The 19257-nt window shown below is 41.3% G+C and overlaps 1 protein-coding gene across 2 annotated transcripts; it reads right to left on the bottom strand.

Annotated features, from left to right (window-relative positions):
• Positions 1-2686: 2686 nt before the first annotated feature.
• pigq (phosphatidylinositol glycan anchor biosynthesis, class Q) lies at positions 2687-18480 on the bottom strand. 2 transcript variants are annotated; one of them, XM_085404773.1, is made up of 14 exons: positions 18397-18480; positions 16333-16523; positions 15956-16142; positions 15398-15579; positions 15066-15262; positions 13987-14118; positions 13760-13880; positions 12847-12973; positions 12570-12723; positions 6564-6675; positions 5538-5618; positions 5166-5280; positions 5010-5071; positions 2687-4044 (listed from the first exon to the last, which is right to left on the bottom strand). In XM_085404773.1, exons 2-14 carry the CDS (start codon positions 16483-16485, stop codon positions 3892-3894), a joined length of 1776 nt encoding a protein of 591 aa, XP_085260899.1. In that variant the 5' UTR covers positions 16486-16523; positions 18397-18480; the 3' UTR covers positions 2687-3891. The 2 variants fall into 2 exon arrangements, with proteins under 2 accessions (XP_085260899.1, XP_085260898.1); XM_085404772.1 differs by lacking the exon at positions 18397-18480 and adding an exon at positions 17573-17715.
• Between the last annotated feature and the right edge of the window lie 777 nt (positions 18481-19257).

Below are 19257 nucleotides of genomic sequence, written 5' to 3'. Positions count from 1 at the left end.
AGATCCGTGCTCTCTGCTGTCCCCGCCCACCTACAACATCGCCCCGCCCATTGGGTCCGCGCCGACACGAGCCGCGGCTTCCATTGGACAATGGAAATACCCATCAACGCGTGCTGTCAACGCCGCGCAGATGGCGCTGAGGGAGAATGTGCACAACAAAGATGATTCATTTCTCTGTGAGTGTAAACAGAACAAAGGCAGAAAATTCTCATCACGTGGGATAAACTGGATCAAATCAAAGCTGCGCCCCGTCAGTGAGAAAAACAGAAAATAACCGAGGAAACAAGCAGAAGGACGAGAAATAAATACATGCATAAACGGTATACTTCTGTATTCTTTTCAGTGCGTGCAGACTGCAGTATGAAAAAGAAATCGATAGGAAAATGAATATGGACGAAATTAGGTTAAAGAGTAAAACAATATATAAACAAATATATGAATGCATAAATAACACCGTACCACTTACTTATTTATGTATTAATATTTTCTCTTCATTCCACCACTTATTTCTTTGTTTATTCAGTTCAGCAAAACTATAAAGAGAAGATATATAAGATATTTTTAACAGAAAGTGATTTTTTTTACAAAGTGGAAGGTGGAATATTATATAGATTCAAGATTCTTTATTTCTCACATGCATAGTCATACAAGCACAACACACAGTGAAATGTGTCTGATAAGAACAGACACTACCACTAGATATTTAAAGTATTATATTATTTATTGTGTATTTATTGTGTTTTGTTACTTAGAATAGAAAATCAAATAAATGAATGGGGTCAAATAGAAAAACACCAAAGTAAATAAATAGGAAAATTAATCCAGTAACTTATAGTTAATGTTCATCTTGCTGCATTTAATAACATGTGTTGTAATTCTGCCACCATCATGTGTTGCTGGGTTTATGCACCAAAATTCACATCCTTTTCTGTTTTTTTATTCATTAGGTATTTGATTGGCACTTTAGGGCCTCCGTATATTTGTGTAAGATCATTTTTATGGGGGGATTTGGGGAAATCCCGTTTGCCTTCTTGCAGTCTGTATGAAAAAAGACAATCGGCTCAGTTTAATCTCTGATTATTTTCGGACAAAACAGGCTAAACTCAGATTAAAAGACATGAAAAACTGCATCAAATCTTTCATGTGACTCATCAGACAAAACTCCCTGAAATGCTGGACTGTTCATAAAACACGCAGTTTTTTACATTTCCTATAAACAAAGAGTATTTAAAACAATAACAACTGAAAGGGAAATGTTTGTGGAGAGTGTCATAATCTGCCCTGTTACTGATCATTTTTCAGTTTTCACTGTCGTAGGGGAGCAAAATACATTTGGACCATTTCCCAGAATATAATTCATGTTGTGTAACCACGGTAGGAATAATATTATGAAATGTGATGTACAGTAGTGGGCTGAGAGTGTGTTTGATTATGTGTGTCAGGCCTGTTTTTATAGCACCATGACTCATCTCTCGCCTCAGCCTCCTGAGGAAGAACACCTACACGCATAATTAATGAAGTGTTCTGGCAGCAACAGCTTGAATGAGGCAATCTAAGATAAAATAGAGATTAAAGTGTATTTACATCTGGGATGGATCATATTTATACTTTTCATGCAGTGGAAATAAACACTGACTGAACAGTCTTCTATGCGTCTTCAACAGCTGTGCTTTTATTCTGAAAAGCTTACGGTCATTTACAGGGTGTTTCCCCCCATAAATGCTACAGGATACCCTGCTTTATCATGCTTGTTTACTCTAATGGGGCCAAAGTTTACAAAATGAACATCATAATGATAATGCATAATACTGGATACGGAGGTCGTACAAACCCAATATTCTACTTTTGAGACATCCCTGTATCTGTGCAACAGCAGAGAGGTTTTTGCCTCTGTGTGTGAACTGAAGCTGTGAAACACGCTGAGTGATGCACCGAAGCAACGTCCCAGAATCACTCTGCTTAAAAAGTGGTTGAAAAATATGCTTTTTGTAAAGCACAAGGATGTGTGTATAAGTCTGTATATATCTGTAAATATGTATAACTATCGGCATGTTAGTGGGGTTCTAAAACCAAATGCAAATTGTAAGCTAGTATTTATGATATGATGGGGAATACACAGGAAGAAAAAGTGAAAAGGGACATGATTAATTAAGCTAACGCTTCTTCTTACTTCTTTTTGAATGTTATTATTATTATGCTTATCATCATTAGCATCTTTATTATTATTTAATTGTTTGTTTGTGCTTTTTTTTTCCTCTTTGTGTTGTTATTTTTACATGTTCAAAATACAATAAGAAGAAATTTCGAGGACCTGATAGAAAATAACCAGCATGTGTGTATCCACGTCAAACTTCAGCATAAGTGTCGTAATGGAAATGACATTTAAATAAAACTCTCTCTTTACCTCAGCAGTCTTTTTTTCCCCCACGAGGTATTTAAGCACAAAGACAGCAGCAGTGATGACATCATCAGTACGTGCCACATTAACGATGTCAGCTGAGTTAACATTCATTAGTATAAAGTCTCTCTGCTGTTTGGTTGCCACTCATATACACTGTATGTAATGATATAATAATTTTTCACCTTATTTTTCTAAACTTTCCATTGTTTATTGTTTGAAAACAATAAAAATATGTTGTGATGTTCCAGCTGACTCAGCATGAACACCAGAGGAGGAAGGACGTGCTCAGAATCCTGGATTTTCCCCAACGTTTAATGAAAAGCTGAATTTAGTCAAAAGGTTTGATCAGACATAACAAAACAGGCACATTACATTTAAAATGAACGACAAAAATCAGACTTCACGGCTGTAACAGACGTGCAGAGTCAGTGAGTGGAAGAAGAACATTCATTATTTCATTTAGACTAAATCGCTCTCAGGTTAAAAACAGACACGTAAAAGACATCAAAATAAAAAAAACATTTTTTCTGGTTACAATTATTTAAGGATTAAAGATTCCAGCTATTAACATATTCAGTGCAGTTGGTTAATATAAAGAGTCATTTGATCGAGTTTGTGTGTCTGCACTGAAGGCGAACAGTTTACGGCTCCACAGTTTTACTCACGTTAACACAAAACAACAAGATCAGGTCATTCTTAAAAAGCTCCTTTAAGGTGCTTTACAAATGTACCACTCGCCATAAACACAAGAGAACAATATTTAGATTTTCTCATTAAAAACATGACTTTGATTGAAGCCTTGGTGCATGCTGGTGGATTAACCAGGGCAGCTGTGGCACACGTCTGTCCAAAAGTCCTCCACAGTGATGTGAGACTGATGAAAGAACACCTTTAATTTAAGTTTCCTCAAGTTTAGTTGCTGCTAAAGTGGTTCTACAGTTTGGAGGGGGAACTTTATTTTAAGTGACTGTACAAAAACCAAACAGAGAATTAGACGTGTGTTTGTTACTTTTTATGGCTGATCACAGCTCGTACAGGAGTTGTTTTGGTCCAGTTTTGTTGTTCTTCCTTAAACATAAAGTCTTTTATAATGACAAATAAAAATGTAAATCTGTAAAGTCAAAGGAACGATCAGGTTAGTTGAATTTTACTCTGAAAGAGTGAAAGAGCTTCCTCGAGTGTTTTTATACCCACAGCTCTTAAACCAACACCAGCAGGACGTGACTATTTGCTGGTTGTCCTGTTTCTGGTATCCGTGTGAGCTCAAATATTCATCATCCACCTTCAGGCTGAGCAGAAAGCTGTAGACGCGATGAGTCGGCAGCTTCAGGCGATGTTCTCTGTGACGCTCTTCCCATCAAATATAAAAGCATCTCCCGAAGGTCGTCTGTCTTTTTCCTGTCCGTTTCCATCTCTTTATTTATTCAGTCTCTTCCCTTTCCCCCGCTCCCTCGTCTCTCCTCTTCCTCCATCGCATTTCTGGCTCTCTCTCAGTCAACCTTGGTGCTTTTGTGTCTCCAGGGATAAATCAGCTCCCCGACAAACAGCTTCTTGACCAGAGCGGCCCATGAGTCTCTGGGGTAGCAGCTGTATGTCGGGGTGCGGTACAGCTGCACCACAGTGCTGCACTTCAGAGGGTTTATCTGAGGAAGAAAGCATCAAAATAATGGCTTACTGTCAGGAGGAGCACACACTGATGACACATTATTAGCACGCTGAGGTAGGAAGTAAGGTACAAACAAAACAAATGCACCTGCAGTTCTTATAAAGTCCACTAGAGGCGCCAGCAGTGAGTCGGTCCCCGTGGGCTCCCACGTTAAACTTTACAGCAGATATAAACACGTTAACCGTCTCATTAAGTGTCAGTTTTATTTACTTAAGTGTTGTAGTCTGTAAGTTTTTGGTTCTTTTGTTTTTTATTGAGCTTCATCTGATATTTCCCCTCCTGAGTTCCTGGATCACAGCGGCGTGCCAAGTCTGAGTTTTCCTGTTCCTCAACCACCAGATGTGACCTCAGCATCTGTTCCTGCACCAAACCTGTCAGACGTCTCCTCAGGACCAGCCGTCAGGCTCTGCTGCTGCTCGCCCTCCAGCGAGGTCCGGCCTCCACCCTTTTCTGTTTCTCTCTGCAGCTCCATCATGTTAGTTTTCTCCAGCGTTGGCTGGCTTATGTTTATTTCCTGTTTTCCATTTTTCTTTCAGTGTCTTGTGTTAATTTTACTTCCTTTTTTTTTTTTTTGATCGTCCGCCTCGCCCAGATTGTTCTCACCTGTCATGTGTGTTTATAGCCCCGTCTTCCTCTTCCTGTTTTTAGAGGAAGTCAGTAGTTTACCTGAAGTTGTAGTAGATTGTGTCCTGCTGGAGCCTTTGGGTGAATTTTTAATGTGACCAATAATAAAGTTGCTGTGCAGTCAAGAAAAATAATTTGGCCTCAAATGTAACAAACTAAGTATTTAGCATTTAAAACAAGCAAACAGCTGGATGATCATGGAAATTTCATCCAGCTGTGATGATTTGAACACAAAGAGGCTTCCTTGTAGCAGCCAATGAGGTGCCTCCATGTTTAAATCTGCGTGGTAAGACAACGAAGACCTGTGTGACCTCTTACCTCCATCAGCAGGTGAAGGGCGGTGCCCGGCTCCTCACACAGCACCTGGAACTTTACACCTTCTGAAAACGTGCACAAAGCCTCACGATGAAAACCTGCACACCTCCCCCACGCAGTTATTTAAAGGCTTTATAAAGACGGTTCAGTAAAGCGTACCTGCCAGTCTGTAGGGTCTGAAGAGGCGGAGGCCCATGGCAAACAGCGGGAAGGAGTTGATGAAGTCCACGCTGAGGTGGAGGACGCCCTGGAACAGCACCACCACGAGCCGGAGCTGCACGACACAACGAGACCCGGGAGTCAAAAAGAAACAAACAAAATAATGGAGTGGATTTATATAGCGCTTTTCGAGACACCCAAAGCGCTTTACAATGCCACTATTCATTCACTGTCACATTCACACACTGGTGGAGGTAGCTACGGTTGTAGCCACAGCTGCCCTGGGGCAGACTGACAGAGGCGAGGCTGCCATATCGCGCCATCGGCCCCTCTGACCATCACCAGTAGGCGGCAGGTGAAGTGAAGGCGTACCAGAGTGAAGACCAGGTAGTAGAGGGCGGTGGTGGGCAGCAGGAACAGCAGGATGGTGAAGAGCAGCGTCCCAATGAAGAGCTGGAAGAAGCACAAACACAACAACACTCAGAGAAAATTCTCTGCATCTCTAAGAACTGATGAAGATTATGTTGAGTCTGAGGCTCTCGATGCCTCCTCTTCCTCATGATAATTCATTTTTTAAATAAATGTAAAAATCTTGGTATTAAAGCTCTTGAGTTAGTTTGGGTTTGAAGCTCCTGTGATGAGGTTTCAGATCAGTCTCAGCATCCAATCGCTGACAAACGTCCCTCTAAGAGGGGGCGTGTCTCCTCTTCACAGTAGGAAATTAATGCGCAACCAAATAAATCAAATTACGTTTGTTTATTCAGAACATTTTACACCAGAGTCGAGCACAGAACAAGCAAAATCAGGAATAAGTGCAAGAAACCCAGATGTGATGCTCCCATTTAAAGACTGCTCAGTAGAAATCTATGAATGCCTTTAAAGAGCCAATCAGCAGCTGAGCCTGGAACCATGAGCCAATCATGCTGCAGAGCTCATTCACAGCTCCTAAAGCTGAGTGGAGGACGATGCATTCACCGTTCTCGACGCGGTAACAAACATCTTTCTTTGATTTCTTTGCCTCCCTGATCCTGGTTCTGCTGGAGGTTCTTCCTGTTAAAAGGGAGTTTTTCCTCCCCACCCTCGCCAAGAGCCTCTCACAGGGGATCGTCTGATTGACGGCGTCTTCTCACCAATATTTAAGGTTCTTTATCTTATAAAGTGTTGTTGTGAAATGGAGCTGTATGAATCAAACTGACATCAGTGGTGCTCAGATATACATATAGTGAGGAAAACAGCTTCCGAATCCTCATTTTGGGATAAATGTACCATTTTTTTTTAGCAGTTTTTAAATAAGATTTGACTCTCATCTACATTTGTAGAGACTCTTTGTCTCTACAAATGTAGATGTTGAATTCATGGATCTCTACCTGTTTATTCTCACAGGTGTTTGTGGGTTACCTGGTCCACGTCATAGGAGCAGGAGTCCACTCTCTGCCGCAGGACGTTCCACTTCTTCCCTCTGAAGAGCCTCCAGAGCGACGAGAGCCCATAGATCTTCAGACAGTACAGCCTGACAGAGACACAAACAGGTGATGAGTGACTGCTTAAAAGGAACAGGTAGATATCTGACACAAAGACAGGTTTCATAGAAGAGCTCTGCAGAGGCCTGTTCAGCTGGTAAACCACCAGCTTTATGCGCAGCAGCACTGACAAATCATTTCAAGTGTAGTCACAGAAAAAGCACCACGGCTGTAATAGGAGCAGTCATTAATGACACACTCAGTCTGTTTGACAAAGACTAAGAGAGACAGAGAAGCTTTCCGTTTGAAGCACAGCGAAGCTTCTTCGACTTTCATCCTCTGCAGAGCCGAGCTGTGTTCAAGGCAGGAGATATTTTTAGACCCGGGCGCGCAGATTTAATAATAATAAAAAAAACTCAGGCAAAAAGCTCTCAAAGCGAAGAGCCGGCGGAGCATAAATATGTGAGGAGGAAAATGGGTAATATTTCACTGTGCACCACGGGGCGAGGCACTGCTATCTTTAGAGCAAATACATAATTTAGTCAATCCTTCACGACAGCACTCAGACTCCCGTCACACCACACGGCAGACTAACAGACCTCATTTCTCCTGTTAAAGCCAAAGCAGGTGAGTGTACCTGAGAGCTGACAGAACAGAACCAAGATTTAAGAAAATGAAGATTTAAATGTCATCGAGCTCATCTTTTAATCCTCAAACGGGATTCAGCAGCGATGACGTGCTGTTTCTGCAGCTGAACACGTCTTCAGGTTAAAGATTAAGAAGAAATACTCATTAGTCCTGTGATGCTCTGCAGTTACTGGCTGACCTACTGAAGGCAGCAACATTTCCTGCTGCAGAAGTTTCAGTTTCACACGCTTGTGCACAAAATATTGTAAAGAGTGTCATCTCCAAACCAGATGTTTGCTTAGTTTGAGTTTGACAGCAGCAGCCTGAGAGGACGTATGACAGAGTCATCGGTTCATCTGCAGTGTGGTGTTACAGGGATGCAAGCATGCTGTCACTTTTAAATGGTAAGAAGCGCTAAATAAAGGCTGCCAGGGTGGTACCAGAATTTAACTTGACCCTAAAATCTTCCAGAACCAAAAAACTCATCATGAAAGTAAGAATGCCCCAAATCTGATCCATGCATGATGCTGCATGGAAGGGGCCCTCAGCACCCAGACATGAAGAAGGCCCAGCAGAGGCTCGACTTCTTCAGGGTTCTCAAACAAAAACAGCCCGTCCTCCCACTGCTGCTCCATCAGCACCACCGAAACCATCACCAGGTTCCCACCACCCTTCCTGGAGGACATTTGGAGCCACCGCTGCCTGATAAGAAGCACCAACAGAACCACGAACTCGCCCCTGATAATACTAATACTAATATATTTATATATTCATGTGCTTGTATATTTTCTGAGGATATTTTAATACATTTGTATTCCTTATTCTCGCTTCCTTTCATTGTACTTTGTTCAAAGACAATAAATTCATCTGAAAACCAATTAATTGATTATATTAGAATATTTTGCAACAAAGTGTTGTGCAAAAATCTTAAGGCACCCTCATTTCTTTATATTTGTTAGTGAAATGTGGAACAGTTGCAGGGATTAACTGAAACGTGTGCAAACACAAAGAAATACATTAGAAAATTAAACAGAATAAGTTAATATTTATTATTATGACCACCTTTAATCTTCATCACAGCCTGAAGTCTGAGGAAACTCTCTGTCATTAGTTTAAGTATCCTCAGTTCTCCAGCCTTCGTGGAGGACGTTCAAAGCTCTTTGGATGTTTCTGCCTCTTGTTCTGTTCTCTGTCAGGACGATCTCACGCTGCTTCAGTAAGTCTGAGGTCCGGCTCTGAGGAGGCTGATCCACGACTGGTGGTGTCCCACAGGTGTGTTGGCATCACTGTCAGTTCATAATCGTCAACACCGCTGGTTAAACTGCAGCCCACATGTCCATCACTGATGCCCCGTCACAGATTTTCAGTCCAGTTCTTGTGTAATTTCCATACCTCAGCCTTTCCTCACAGTTTTCCTTGGCAATGGCTTCTTGACGGCCGCCCTTCCACTGAGACCATTACTGATGGCACGTTCATACTGAAGGGTCACGTTTCACCTTCATCTCTCTCTCATGGTTTGGACCCTCCTCTGAATCTTCACCATCTTCTCACAGTCAACAATGACTCTGTTCAGCAGCACAGTGCGAGTGTGAACATCTAAAGCAAACAGGCCTGCAGAGCAGAGCGTGCACCAGCTTAGGCGAGGCTCTTCCAAATGTCCAACCCTGTTATGTAACCGTGACGTCAAACAAAACATCCTGCAAGTCAGATTTGGTTCTTTTGTGAGCGGCTGCAGAAATGAATTATGATGCTCTCATCTTCATCTTTCAGTTTTCACTATTGTCCAAAAGGTATTTTATAGTAAATTTACCGGCTGTGTAAAAGTTTTTATGTGTAAGATTTTAAATAGTTTCTTTTTGAATGAACTGCTTTTAGCAAACGTCCCAAATATGATCTTAAAACCCACCAATTTGGCCTCCATCACCTCAGTCCGGTCGATTATTTCATTATTAATAAATTCTCATTTCTAGACCATTCTCGGGCCATTTTCTACCAAGAAGTTTTTTCTAGATGCACAGAGGAAGGAAAAGATTTGAAAGCACTGCCCCCTGCAGGTTATCAGAAGTACCTCCTCTCACAAAGCTTTACCGCGTGCTTATTCAATAAGGTGGTGAGATGAAAACTAAAAGAAGTCCTAAACAGTCCACTCATCCAGGTCCAGAGGCAGACTCGTCCTCAAACCTGGACCAGGTACAGAAGAATTTATTGATTCCATGTACAGCATAGGTTTATTTCCACTGATAACAAGACCGACCAGAATAACATCTCATTGTGCAACTCTATTAGATAATATATTTACAAATATAATAGAAGGAAAGATAAAAAGTGGGCTGTTAATCAATGATATAAGTGACCATTTACCAGTCTTTGCATCGTATAATTGCCATTATAAAGTGAACAACGATGGACATAAGATTATTTACAAAAGAATAAGAACAGAGAAGACCTTAAATTGTCTTAGAAATGAACTTTTAAAGCAAGATTGGAATATTGTATATGAACAAACAGAAGTTAATAAAGCTTACAAAGGATTTTTAAGAACATTTAACACATTACTTGATAAAAACTGCCCAGTAATTGAAATCAATAGGAAACACAACTATGCAGGAAGACCATGGATGACAAAAGGACTACAAAATGCCAGCAAAAAAAAGAATACCTTATATCGAGAATTCATAAAAAAGAGAACAATAGAAACTGAAATGAAGTATAAAACTTACAAAAATAAATTAACTAATATAATGAGATCCTGTAAAAGAGAGTATTACATTAAAAGGTTAGAACACAATAAAGATAACACAAGAGATATATGGAATGTATTAAACAGAATAATCAAAAATGAATCAAGGAATAATGATTACCCTGGGTACTTTATAGAAGGGACAAGAAGTATTAATAACATGGAGGAGATAGTAAATGGCTTTAATGAATTCTTCGTAAACATAGGGCCAAAACTGGCAGAAGAAATAAAGGTTGATGGAATAGAAAGGGACACTGGTGAAAATATTGAAAGGAATAGTAGCTCAATGTTTTTAAGAGCAGTGGAAGAGAAAGAGATTTATGACATAGTTAGAGGACTTAAGAACAAAACCAGTACAGACTGGAATGATATTGATATGGTAACAGTAAAGACAGTTATTGATGGTATCGTAAAACCATTAAAATATATATTCAACTTGTCGTTTCAAAAAGGAGTTTTTCCACAAAAAATGAAAGTTGCTAAAGTTATTCCCATTTACAAAACCGGTGAAAGACATCATTTTACAAACTATAGACCAGTGTCAATACTCTCCCAGTTCTCTAAGATACTGGAAAAACTCTTCATAAAAAGATTTGACAGTTTTGTGGAAAAATATGAATTAATGACAGATAGTCAGTATGGGTTCAGAAACAACAGATCAACAGCTTTGGCACTGATAGATCTAATGGAAAAGATAACGGAATGTATGGATAATAAGAGGTGTGCGCTCGGAGTTTTCTTAGATCTAAAGAAGGCGTTTGATACTGTTAATCATGAAATTCTATTAAAAAAACTGGAAAAGTACGGGTTTAGGGGAGTGGTTTTGGAATGGTTAAAAAGCTATGTAGGGAATAGGCAACAATATGTACAAATAAATGAATATAAATCTAATTTGATGGATATAGCTTGTGGAGTACCTCAAGGTTCAGTACTGGGTCCAAAAATGTTTATTATGTACTTAAATGATATCTGCAGAGTATCGGAGATTTTAAAGTTTGTAATATTTGCAGATGACACAAATATACTGTGTGCAGGTGTGGAGTTGCCACAGGTTTTGGAAATGATCACACAGGAATTAACGATATTAAAGAAGTGGTTTGATATAAATAAATTATCATTGAATCTAGATAAAACCAAATTTATGTTGTTTGGAAACCAAAAGAAAAACATCGAAGTAGAAATATGTGTTGACAATGTATATTTAGAAAGAGTAAATGAAATAAAATTTCTTGGGGTGATCATTGACCACAAGCTCTGTTGGAAGCCACACATTACTTATGTTCGGGGGAAATTGGCACGGGGCATTGCCGTCCTGGGAAAAGCAAAGGATATGTTGGATCAGAAAGCACTGCACATTTTATACTGTGCTTTACTACTGCCATATATGAGCTACTGTGTAGAGGTCTGGGGAAACACATACAAAAGTAACACACAAACAATAACTATAATACAGAAAAGGGCCATTAGATTAATAAATAATGTAGGGTACAGGGACCATACAAATGCACTCTTTGTCAAAATGCAAGCTATTAAATTCCAAGACTTGGTGAAGCTTAAAACAGCGCAAATAATGTATAAAGTCAGAAATAAATTGCTTCCCAAAGAAATCTGTAAATTGTTCATAGAAAGAGAAGGTGGGTATAACTTAAGAGGGAAATGGAATTTAAAAATACAAAGTGCTAGAACAACTTTAAGAACTATGTCAATCTCAATTGCAGGAGTTAAATTATGGAACAGTCTAACAGAAGAAATAAAAGACAGTCAAAACATAAAACAGTTTAAAGTAAAATATAAAAACCTAATTTTAAATAAGTATAAGAATGAAGAAAACGGGGTTAACCCAGGACGGTAATGTTGCTGGTAATGGTGTTGCGGTTCTTTTTTGGTTGTTTTTTTGTTTTTTTTGTTTTGTTTTGTTTTGTTGTTTTTCCATAACTTGTGTATCTGCAAATATACACATTCTGTATTTTTCATATGAAAGAAACTATACTGTGGTGGGGCTTGCTAATTTCTTGTTTTTGATTTATGTATGTTATGTTTTGTTTTACTTCATATGTTTATATGTTTCATATGTTGTTTGTTTAATTTAAGACAAAAAAAAAATTAAATGAATGAGAGGTAAAACTTGAGGGGGTAGGGACAAATAAGTAAATACTTCAGCCTACTCCTTTTCAAACAAATAATGGAATGATATTTTGTAATGATTGTGAAGGCACATGTTTGAAATGTTTGAAATAAAAATGAACTGAACTGAACTGAACTGAACTGAAACCCAGCAGAGAAGACTAATCTCTGCGGAGAGTCCTGGGTCTGTCCCAGGGCTTCCTCCCATTAACACCTCAAATGGCTCCTGTTGAGGTGGAGGAGCATCAGTTTCACTTCCTCACCATCCTCGCTCTCTAACCCTGACACCCACAATCTCATTCTCTCCTCACAGCTTGAAGAAATCAGCAGCTTCACCTTCACACAGACACTGTGCACATCTGTCGGCCTCATGCTCCAGGCCTTGTTGCCTTCACCGATCAGAATGAGCTTTGCTTCATAGCGGAGTAAAAGCTGGCCGTTTCTAAGACATACCTGGCTCCGTAGACGTAGAAGCAGTAGATGTGGAAGGTGAGCAGGGCCACCATGTCTGACAGCAGCGAGAGGGCAAAGGTCAGGCCAAGGCAGGCCGACAGACCTCCGTACCACAGGATCCCCTCGATGAATGGAGACATCAGGTGGATGTAGCCTGGATGGAGAGACCAAGCAGCACAGTGAGAGTCAGCACAAGCTTTTGTGTCACTTTAGCGTGAAAAAGATTTAAACAAATTAAAGGAAATCTCAACACTGCAGAAAACCTCCTGATACTCACTGATCCAGAGGTGTATGTGGTACAGGAAGAAGCGGCCCAGAACCTGGTCCAAGGCCCGGTTCATCTTCAGCCCGGCTGGAGCTCCCATCAGCCACTGCAGCAGCTCCTCCAGCTCTTTAGCCACATGCTGAGGAGGAAGCGCAGGAGTTTAATGACAGAAGAACAGAAGCTGAAATTACACCAAATCCAGCCGGTTATTAGCGACTTACTGAGGCCTGTCGGCGCTGCGCAGGGCGCTGAAGTCTCTACATTTATAACATGAAGAGTTTTTGTGCCTTCAGGCTGTTTCCACAACATGATCCAAACACATGTCTGAGCATCATTAGTTCACTTATCAAGAGACTGTTTTTGTTTTCAAACCTGGAGTTTCTATAAAGCAACAAGCTGAAATTATTAAAGCTAAACTTTTTCACGTTTTTCCGATCCGGCGCGCAGCATCCTCTAAACTGCTTTTTGTCTCCTGGATGAAGCAGCAGTAATGTCTGATTATGCTCCTTCAATCCGTCTCTTGCTGGCAAAAGATGCTCATGAAGTGCAGGCAGCACAGGTCATTGGGCTGTGCCCCTCAGCAGGCTTCTGGAAGTTGGCCAATCAAAATAAAGTTGGTGTTTTAAAGAGACACGAACTAAAACAGCTTGTGTGAGACAGGAGGGCTGCATGAAGGCCAGCATGAGGTACACATGGATCCTTTTTTTAAACAATGAATCATGCAGAGCTGCTTTTTCCAACAGTGAACTGCAAAAACAAAACCAAGCTCATATGTCATGATGGCGATTCTACATCAAAGACACGACCATGAACCTGTAAAACAAAGACCAGTCTGCGAATCGAGGACATTCATTCAGCTCCAGCATTACTCAGCTGGTCCCTCACACTTGCACACAGCAAAAATCTCCACAGAGCAATAACTTACATCAGCTGCAGGCATCAGCATGTTAGCCAGCGTGGCGATGTGGTCATCTCTGTAGAGCCACGACATGAGCAGGACGCCGAGCCCCACGTCCACCAGGAACGACACCAGGATGTTGCCTTTCCTGCCGACAGACATCAAAGCGGAGACGCGGCGTTACAGTCGGCTCGGTTTCAGCAACAGTTTCAGTACAAACCAGGTGAAGCTCCATTTCTTCACCAGACGCCCACCTCATGAACTGCTTATGCTCGATGGCTGGTTTGGGCGAACTCAGCGTCCTCATGTGTTCGGTCCTGTAGCTGATCTGGACACATGTGGACAGTTTACTGGACAGGAAGCGCAGCGGGTAAAGACTGAAGATCCTGCATGAAACAGAAGAGGCAGCTTAGAGCTTTACAGCCGCGGTCGGGACTTTCTTACAATAAATGCTGGACTAATAAATAAGAGCAAAACAAAGAAGGAAGCAGGAAAAGTACGTCGCTTCTTCAATTCAAAAAATAGTTTTTATCCAGCTTTGCATTACTCCAAGTCTGTGGAGGTGAACAGAGAGCCGAGTTTGAAAGCAAAGCTGTCGATTCACCGGCTGAGCTACGTTCTGACCATGAGACCAACAGAGTGAGTCTGAGGATACAAGCAGCAGAAATGAGCGTAATGATGCTGCACCTCCACATTAAAAGGAGCCAGCTGGGGTTGTGCAGCATCTGACTCGATGCCTCCTGGCTGCCTCAAAGCTGAGGCATTTTGGGCATATCAGAGTGGGTGAGGTCCTGCAGCAGAGCCAGAAGCTGCTCGATAGCTGCTCCTTCTCTGCTAGCTTGGAAGGATCTTAAAGCTCCTCACAGAAGTGTTGGAGGAGGTGGAGAGGGAGGCCTGTGCATCGATCTACTATACAGCTTTTCTATCAGTCTTTATTAACAGATTAAACACACCCAAACGCTGAGATGTAATAAAGTGTAACTACCTCGAACTTAATCCGTGCTTTGATTTTTTTAGAGGATTTTAGTCTTTTGCACAAACAGGACTTGAGCAGATTGCTTGAAATGAGTGTTTTTTATTTCATTTTTTAAAATGAATAAACTCACTGAAATTAAAACACGCAAAGTGAAAAACACTGAACAAGAATCTTCTCGTGCAGAAACTGAAACGGTGAAAGAAGGCACGGCAGGATTATAGTTTGTGGTTTATTCATCATGAATTAACAGGATGTTTTGTGCAGTTTCCAGCCGGGGGAGGACAACCAGCGATAAAACAATCAGCACATTGATCAGTATATAAAATTATCTCTCAGCTGTAGCTCTCTTCCTCTTACCGGATGCTGCAGAGCCACGTCCACAAGGCGAGCAGCCAGCTGATGAGCACACACAGCGGCACTGAGGCCTGTTTAAGCAGCTCCACGATGATGCTGGCCTCCCGGCCTTCAGACTGCCAGTGCGTCGACTTCAGCGGCCCGTCATCGTAGCGATCCAGGAAGAACAGAGGCTGGCTGCGCGCTACCGTCTGGAACACCTGCAACAGGAAGAGGAGGAGCATGTGAGAGATCACCAGCTGCCCACATCAGGGATTGGACGCATGTTGGTGGAGGAGCTGATTTGAGAGCTTTGCACCAGCACGGAGACATCGCAGTTTTTTTCTCCTCTCTACCTGTTTCAGCTCAGACGGCGGCTCGGTGTCGAGGTCAGGATCTCCACTCTCAGTGGGGTGGAGCTGCGACAGCATCACCTTCCTCTGCTCATAGTGGACAAAGATCACCTTCTCCTCCTCCTCCTCCTCCTCCTCCTCATCATCATTTTGCTTTTTTGCTTCCTGCTGAGTTTCTTGCCCATCTGAAAGTTATTCAAATCAGAGCACAGAAACTTTCAAATTAAATGAAGGACATTTTATTGGACATTTAAAAACAGAAAAGAAAAATAATCTTAAAAACAGAAACAAACTGTCAGATAAAAAAATGAAAGACAGCTGTGAAAAAGGAGAACTATCATTCCAGGGTCAGCAGGCTTAAAAGAGTGGGAGGAGCTAAAGCAGCTTAGTTCAGACAGGATGAACTGCTAGGCTGCGCCAATGCCTGCACCTGTTTAAGATAAATGAGGATTATTTTGAGCTGAGAATCATGCAAAGCTACTCTAGCACAGTCCAGAATAAAAAAAAAAGTATGGAAAAGAAAAGCCAAGGAGGAAGCAGATTCCAGTCTGAGGATCTTACTTTGGTTCCGGTTGACGACCTCACAGATGAAGCCCATCTTTCCCATTTGGCGACTGACCTGGAGCCAGCACTGCTGGGGGAAAATGGTGCTGAGGTCCCTGAGGAAGCTCTCCATGCTCTCCTGACCCTCTTTAGGCAAACTCCAGGAGCCGAGTACCGTCAGCTCCACCCCGCTCTGGGCCTGCATCTTAGAGACGAACACAGAGGACGGCTGAGGGACTGACGTCTGGCTCACGTTGCTGAATGGATTCATCTGATCATCTGCAACCTGACTAAAAGTTTTCCTCTGCATTGTGTTTAATTCAAAAGTCAAAGGTGACACCTATTGGACAACTTGTGCCCTACAAAGACTCAGCTCCCTCTTTATAATCACCAACCTGCTGGATGTACTGTTTGACCTGCCCGGGGATGAAGGGGTAGTGAATGACCGCCAGCACCACGGCTGAGTCATGACCAGAGATCCAGCGGCCCACCAGCAGCCCGCTCTCCGCCCGGTTACAGCACTGTGGGAAGAAAATCTTCAGCACCATGACTGCACTGTGGCTCAGAGTCCAGCAGCTCTGATGATCTGAGAGAAATAAAACAAGCAGAGGTAAACTTTAACTTCAGTTACCACCCTGACGGAGAAATCCTTCATCACAGATACGCGTGCTGATTAGCGCGTGCAGGTCCCTCATTGGTGTCCACACCTTGGTTGGAGACACTCGTCTAACCCTGGAAAACTCACTGCCAGCAGCAGATATTACAAAAGTCCAACTTGGAAATCAAAGAATTCTGAAATAAAATTTATGTGAACATTTTACAACAGCAAAGATGGCGGTAAAAGTAAAGCGTTGAGGAAAAGCCTTTAAAAAAGTTTCAGCCAGTGTCTTAAAAAGGTTTTAAAGCCTCTTCTCTCTAACCTCTATTCTACTGGTGCTTTCCTGACATGAAGCCCAGCATGGCATCAAGGCTCAGTTTCCCAGACATGGAATAAGCCTGGACCTGTTTTCAGTGGGACACATTCACGGAATACTTCTCCTCATTTAGGAACAGGTCTAATCTATGTGTACAACACACTGTATGTGTGTATATATACACAAGAGTAACAGTAACCAAGTACGAACTACCCGCCGAGGGGACAAAGAAGTCCTTATTAATGAAAAATATCCCCGCGTTTCCATTTAAGTGCTACGACAGGAAAACCACTCAATCTTCCATTTTTTTGAATGGAGTTCGGCAACAGAATGGAACAGGGTTAGAGACGGCTGTCCTCATTTTTTGCCCTTCAATCAGAAACCCGATTGGAGCACAACAGGAAGCCTGGGGCAGGGATGACATTGATTTCCGAGACCACGAAGCCGGTCAGCTGCAGTTTTATCTGCAGTGTTATTACAGAGTAACCGCGGGAACATAAAGAAATTACCCATCACGTCAAAGAGAAGAGTGACACCCCAACCTGCTGGTTTATCATGTCCCCCACCTGACAACCACCTCAAAGTTCTTCGCATTTTTCATTATTTTTCGTTAAAAGCGTTTTAAAATCAATGAACTGAAGCTCGAACAAACAACGGAAAGATCAAAGTGTCTAACATCACTGCGGAGACGAGACACGAGTGTTAAAAATGCAACTTTTACCTTGTTTAACACGACAACAAGAGTTCACCTTCCCTCTGCAGCTACGTGCAAACCGTCGGCGCCATCTTCGTTGTTGATAGTCCGTGCGATAAAACGCTCCGGAGAGAAACACGCGTTAATGACTGTGCTGCGTTCCTCTTACTGCGATTAGATTTCAGTTTTTGAAAGAATTAAAAGTCTCACATATTTTTTTTTTACCAAAGTTTTTTTTTTATTTGAAAGGGAACTCTTTCAATAGAGAATATTAATAATGTTATTTTGAAATGTGACTATATTAGTTTACATTCCTTGTTGTTTTATGCTAATAGTTTGATCAGGATTTTCTGAATTGTAATGTCTGAATGAAGGTATTGATCCTTAAGGGGAAACGTTTCAACCCAAAACATCCCAGAACAATAAAATAAGCATTTAAAGTCAACATGTAGTTCTCCTTACTCATAATTCCAGTTTACACTGAATTTATTACGTTTGCTTCAAAATTGAATTTTACCACGTTCACAGGCGCTCCTCTGATTTTGAAAACAGTAATTCGTGTCGGCGTTATAAAGGACTGTGTTTCTGCTAATCCTTTTTAATTAATTTATACGGTTATTTCCTCTATGAAAAACTTTCTATATTCACTGTCTTCATGCGGTCCTTTTAAAATAATAAGAAGATATTATAATACTATAACAACATTTATAATTTACCTGGACCGAAAACTTTAAAACTTTATTATCCACAAATAATCAAAATCGTTAGTTTCTCTTAGGTTCTTCTTTTCTGTTAAGAAAACCAAGTGAAATGATCAAACTGATGTTTTAAAATAATCAGCTCATACTCACCAGTAAATGCTCAGTGTGCTGGAGCTGCTGCTGTGAATGCACAGTTGGTCAAACTGAAGAGATTTTATCTCCGGCTGCAGTGACACAGCAAGAAAAGAGCGCGAGGAGAAAGAAATATCAGAAACCTTCTGGACGAAGCGACGTTAGTGAGCGGGCAGAATTCAAGGCCACAGCAGCAGATCTGACTGAAGCTTCACAGATATCAGCAGATATCACAGGTTCCAAAATGAACATGAGTGTGGCTCAGCCCTTTGATTTATACCACAGTAACCTTTTATTCATGTCACCGAGCTGCTGAAGCTGGCATAAAGGGGAGGTTTCAACACGCTGCTGGATTCAGGTATAAAATTCAATAAGAACTGCAGCTGGACTTGAACCTTGAGCCTCAGTGTTTAAATCCACTGACAGACAGAACCAGCCGAGCTCTCCAGCAGCTCTGATGGATCAGAAATTTACTCTGAGGTTACAAAACATGCACACGAACGAAACGGACAAAACCTCCTTAAAACAAAAGTATACACGATTTTAATTCAGAAAACTTACACAGAAGATCTTTAAAGCATAAGACTACCTGCTGGAGAAGTGGGTCATCTGGAGGTTTGATCTCATGATGCAGAGGAGAGCCACAGGAGTGGCAACTTTTAATTTTGACCTTAAAAGTAGAAAAAGATATTTGCTGGACTTGAATCCTGAACCTTTTAGATAAAATATGATGAGACCATAATCAGAGCTCTCCAGCAGCTGATGTCTGAAGACCCTCCAAACTAAAAGGAAAAGAAAAACACACAGAGAGCAACAGAAACTGTATAAAAAGGTTAAGGAAAGCCCCAGAACACACTCTGGTTCAAAATGAAGTTAAGT

This window comes from Rhamphochromis longiceps, linkage group LG4 (assembly GCF_057381845.1).
Source record: "Rhamphochromis longiceps isolate RC_006_pf linkage group LG4, R_longiceps_female_GT1.1, whole genome shotgun sequence".
NCBI classification, from domain to species: domain Eukaryota; kingdom Metazoa; phylum Chordata; class Actinopteri; order Cichliformes; family Cichlidae; genus Rhamphochromis; species Rhamphochromis longiceps.
Note: the sequence above shows the minus strand (reverse complement) of the source record. Positions and strands in the feature narration are given on the sequence as shown.

Bases quoted from the DNA above. Each gene is read 5' to 3' on its own strand.
- pigq (XM_085404773.1), bottom strand. From the start codon at position 16,485: ATGGTGCTGAAGATTTTCTTCCCACAGTGCTGTAACCGGGCGGAGAGC. The intron at 16,143-16,332 runs GTTGGTGATTAT...TTCGTCTCTAAG, and splicing joins TCAAACAGTACATCCAGCAG to ATGCAGGCCCAGAGCGGGGT. The intron at 6,676-12,569 runs GTATGTCTTAGA...TGTCTCTGTCAG, and splicing joins TTCTACGTCTACGGAGCCAG to GCTGTACTGTCTGAAGATCT.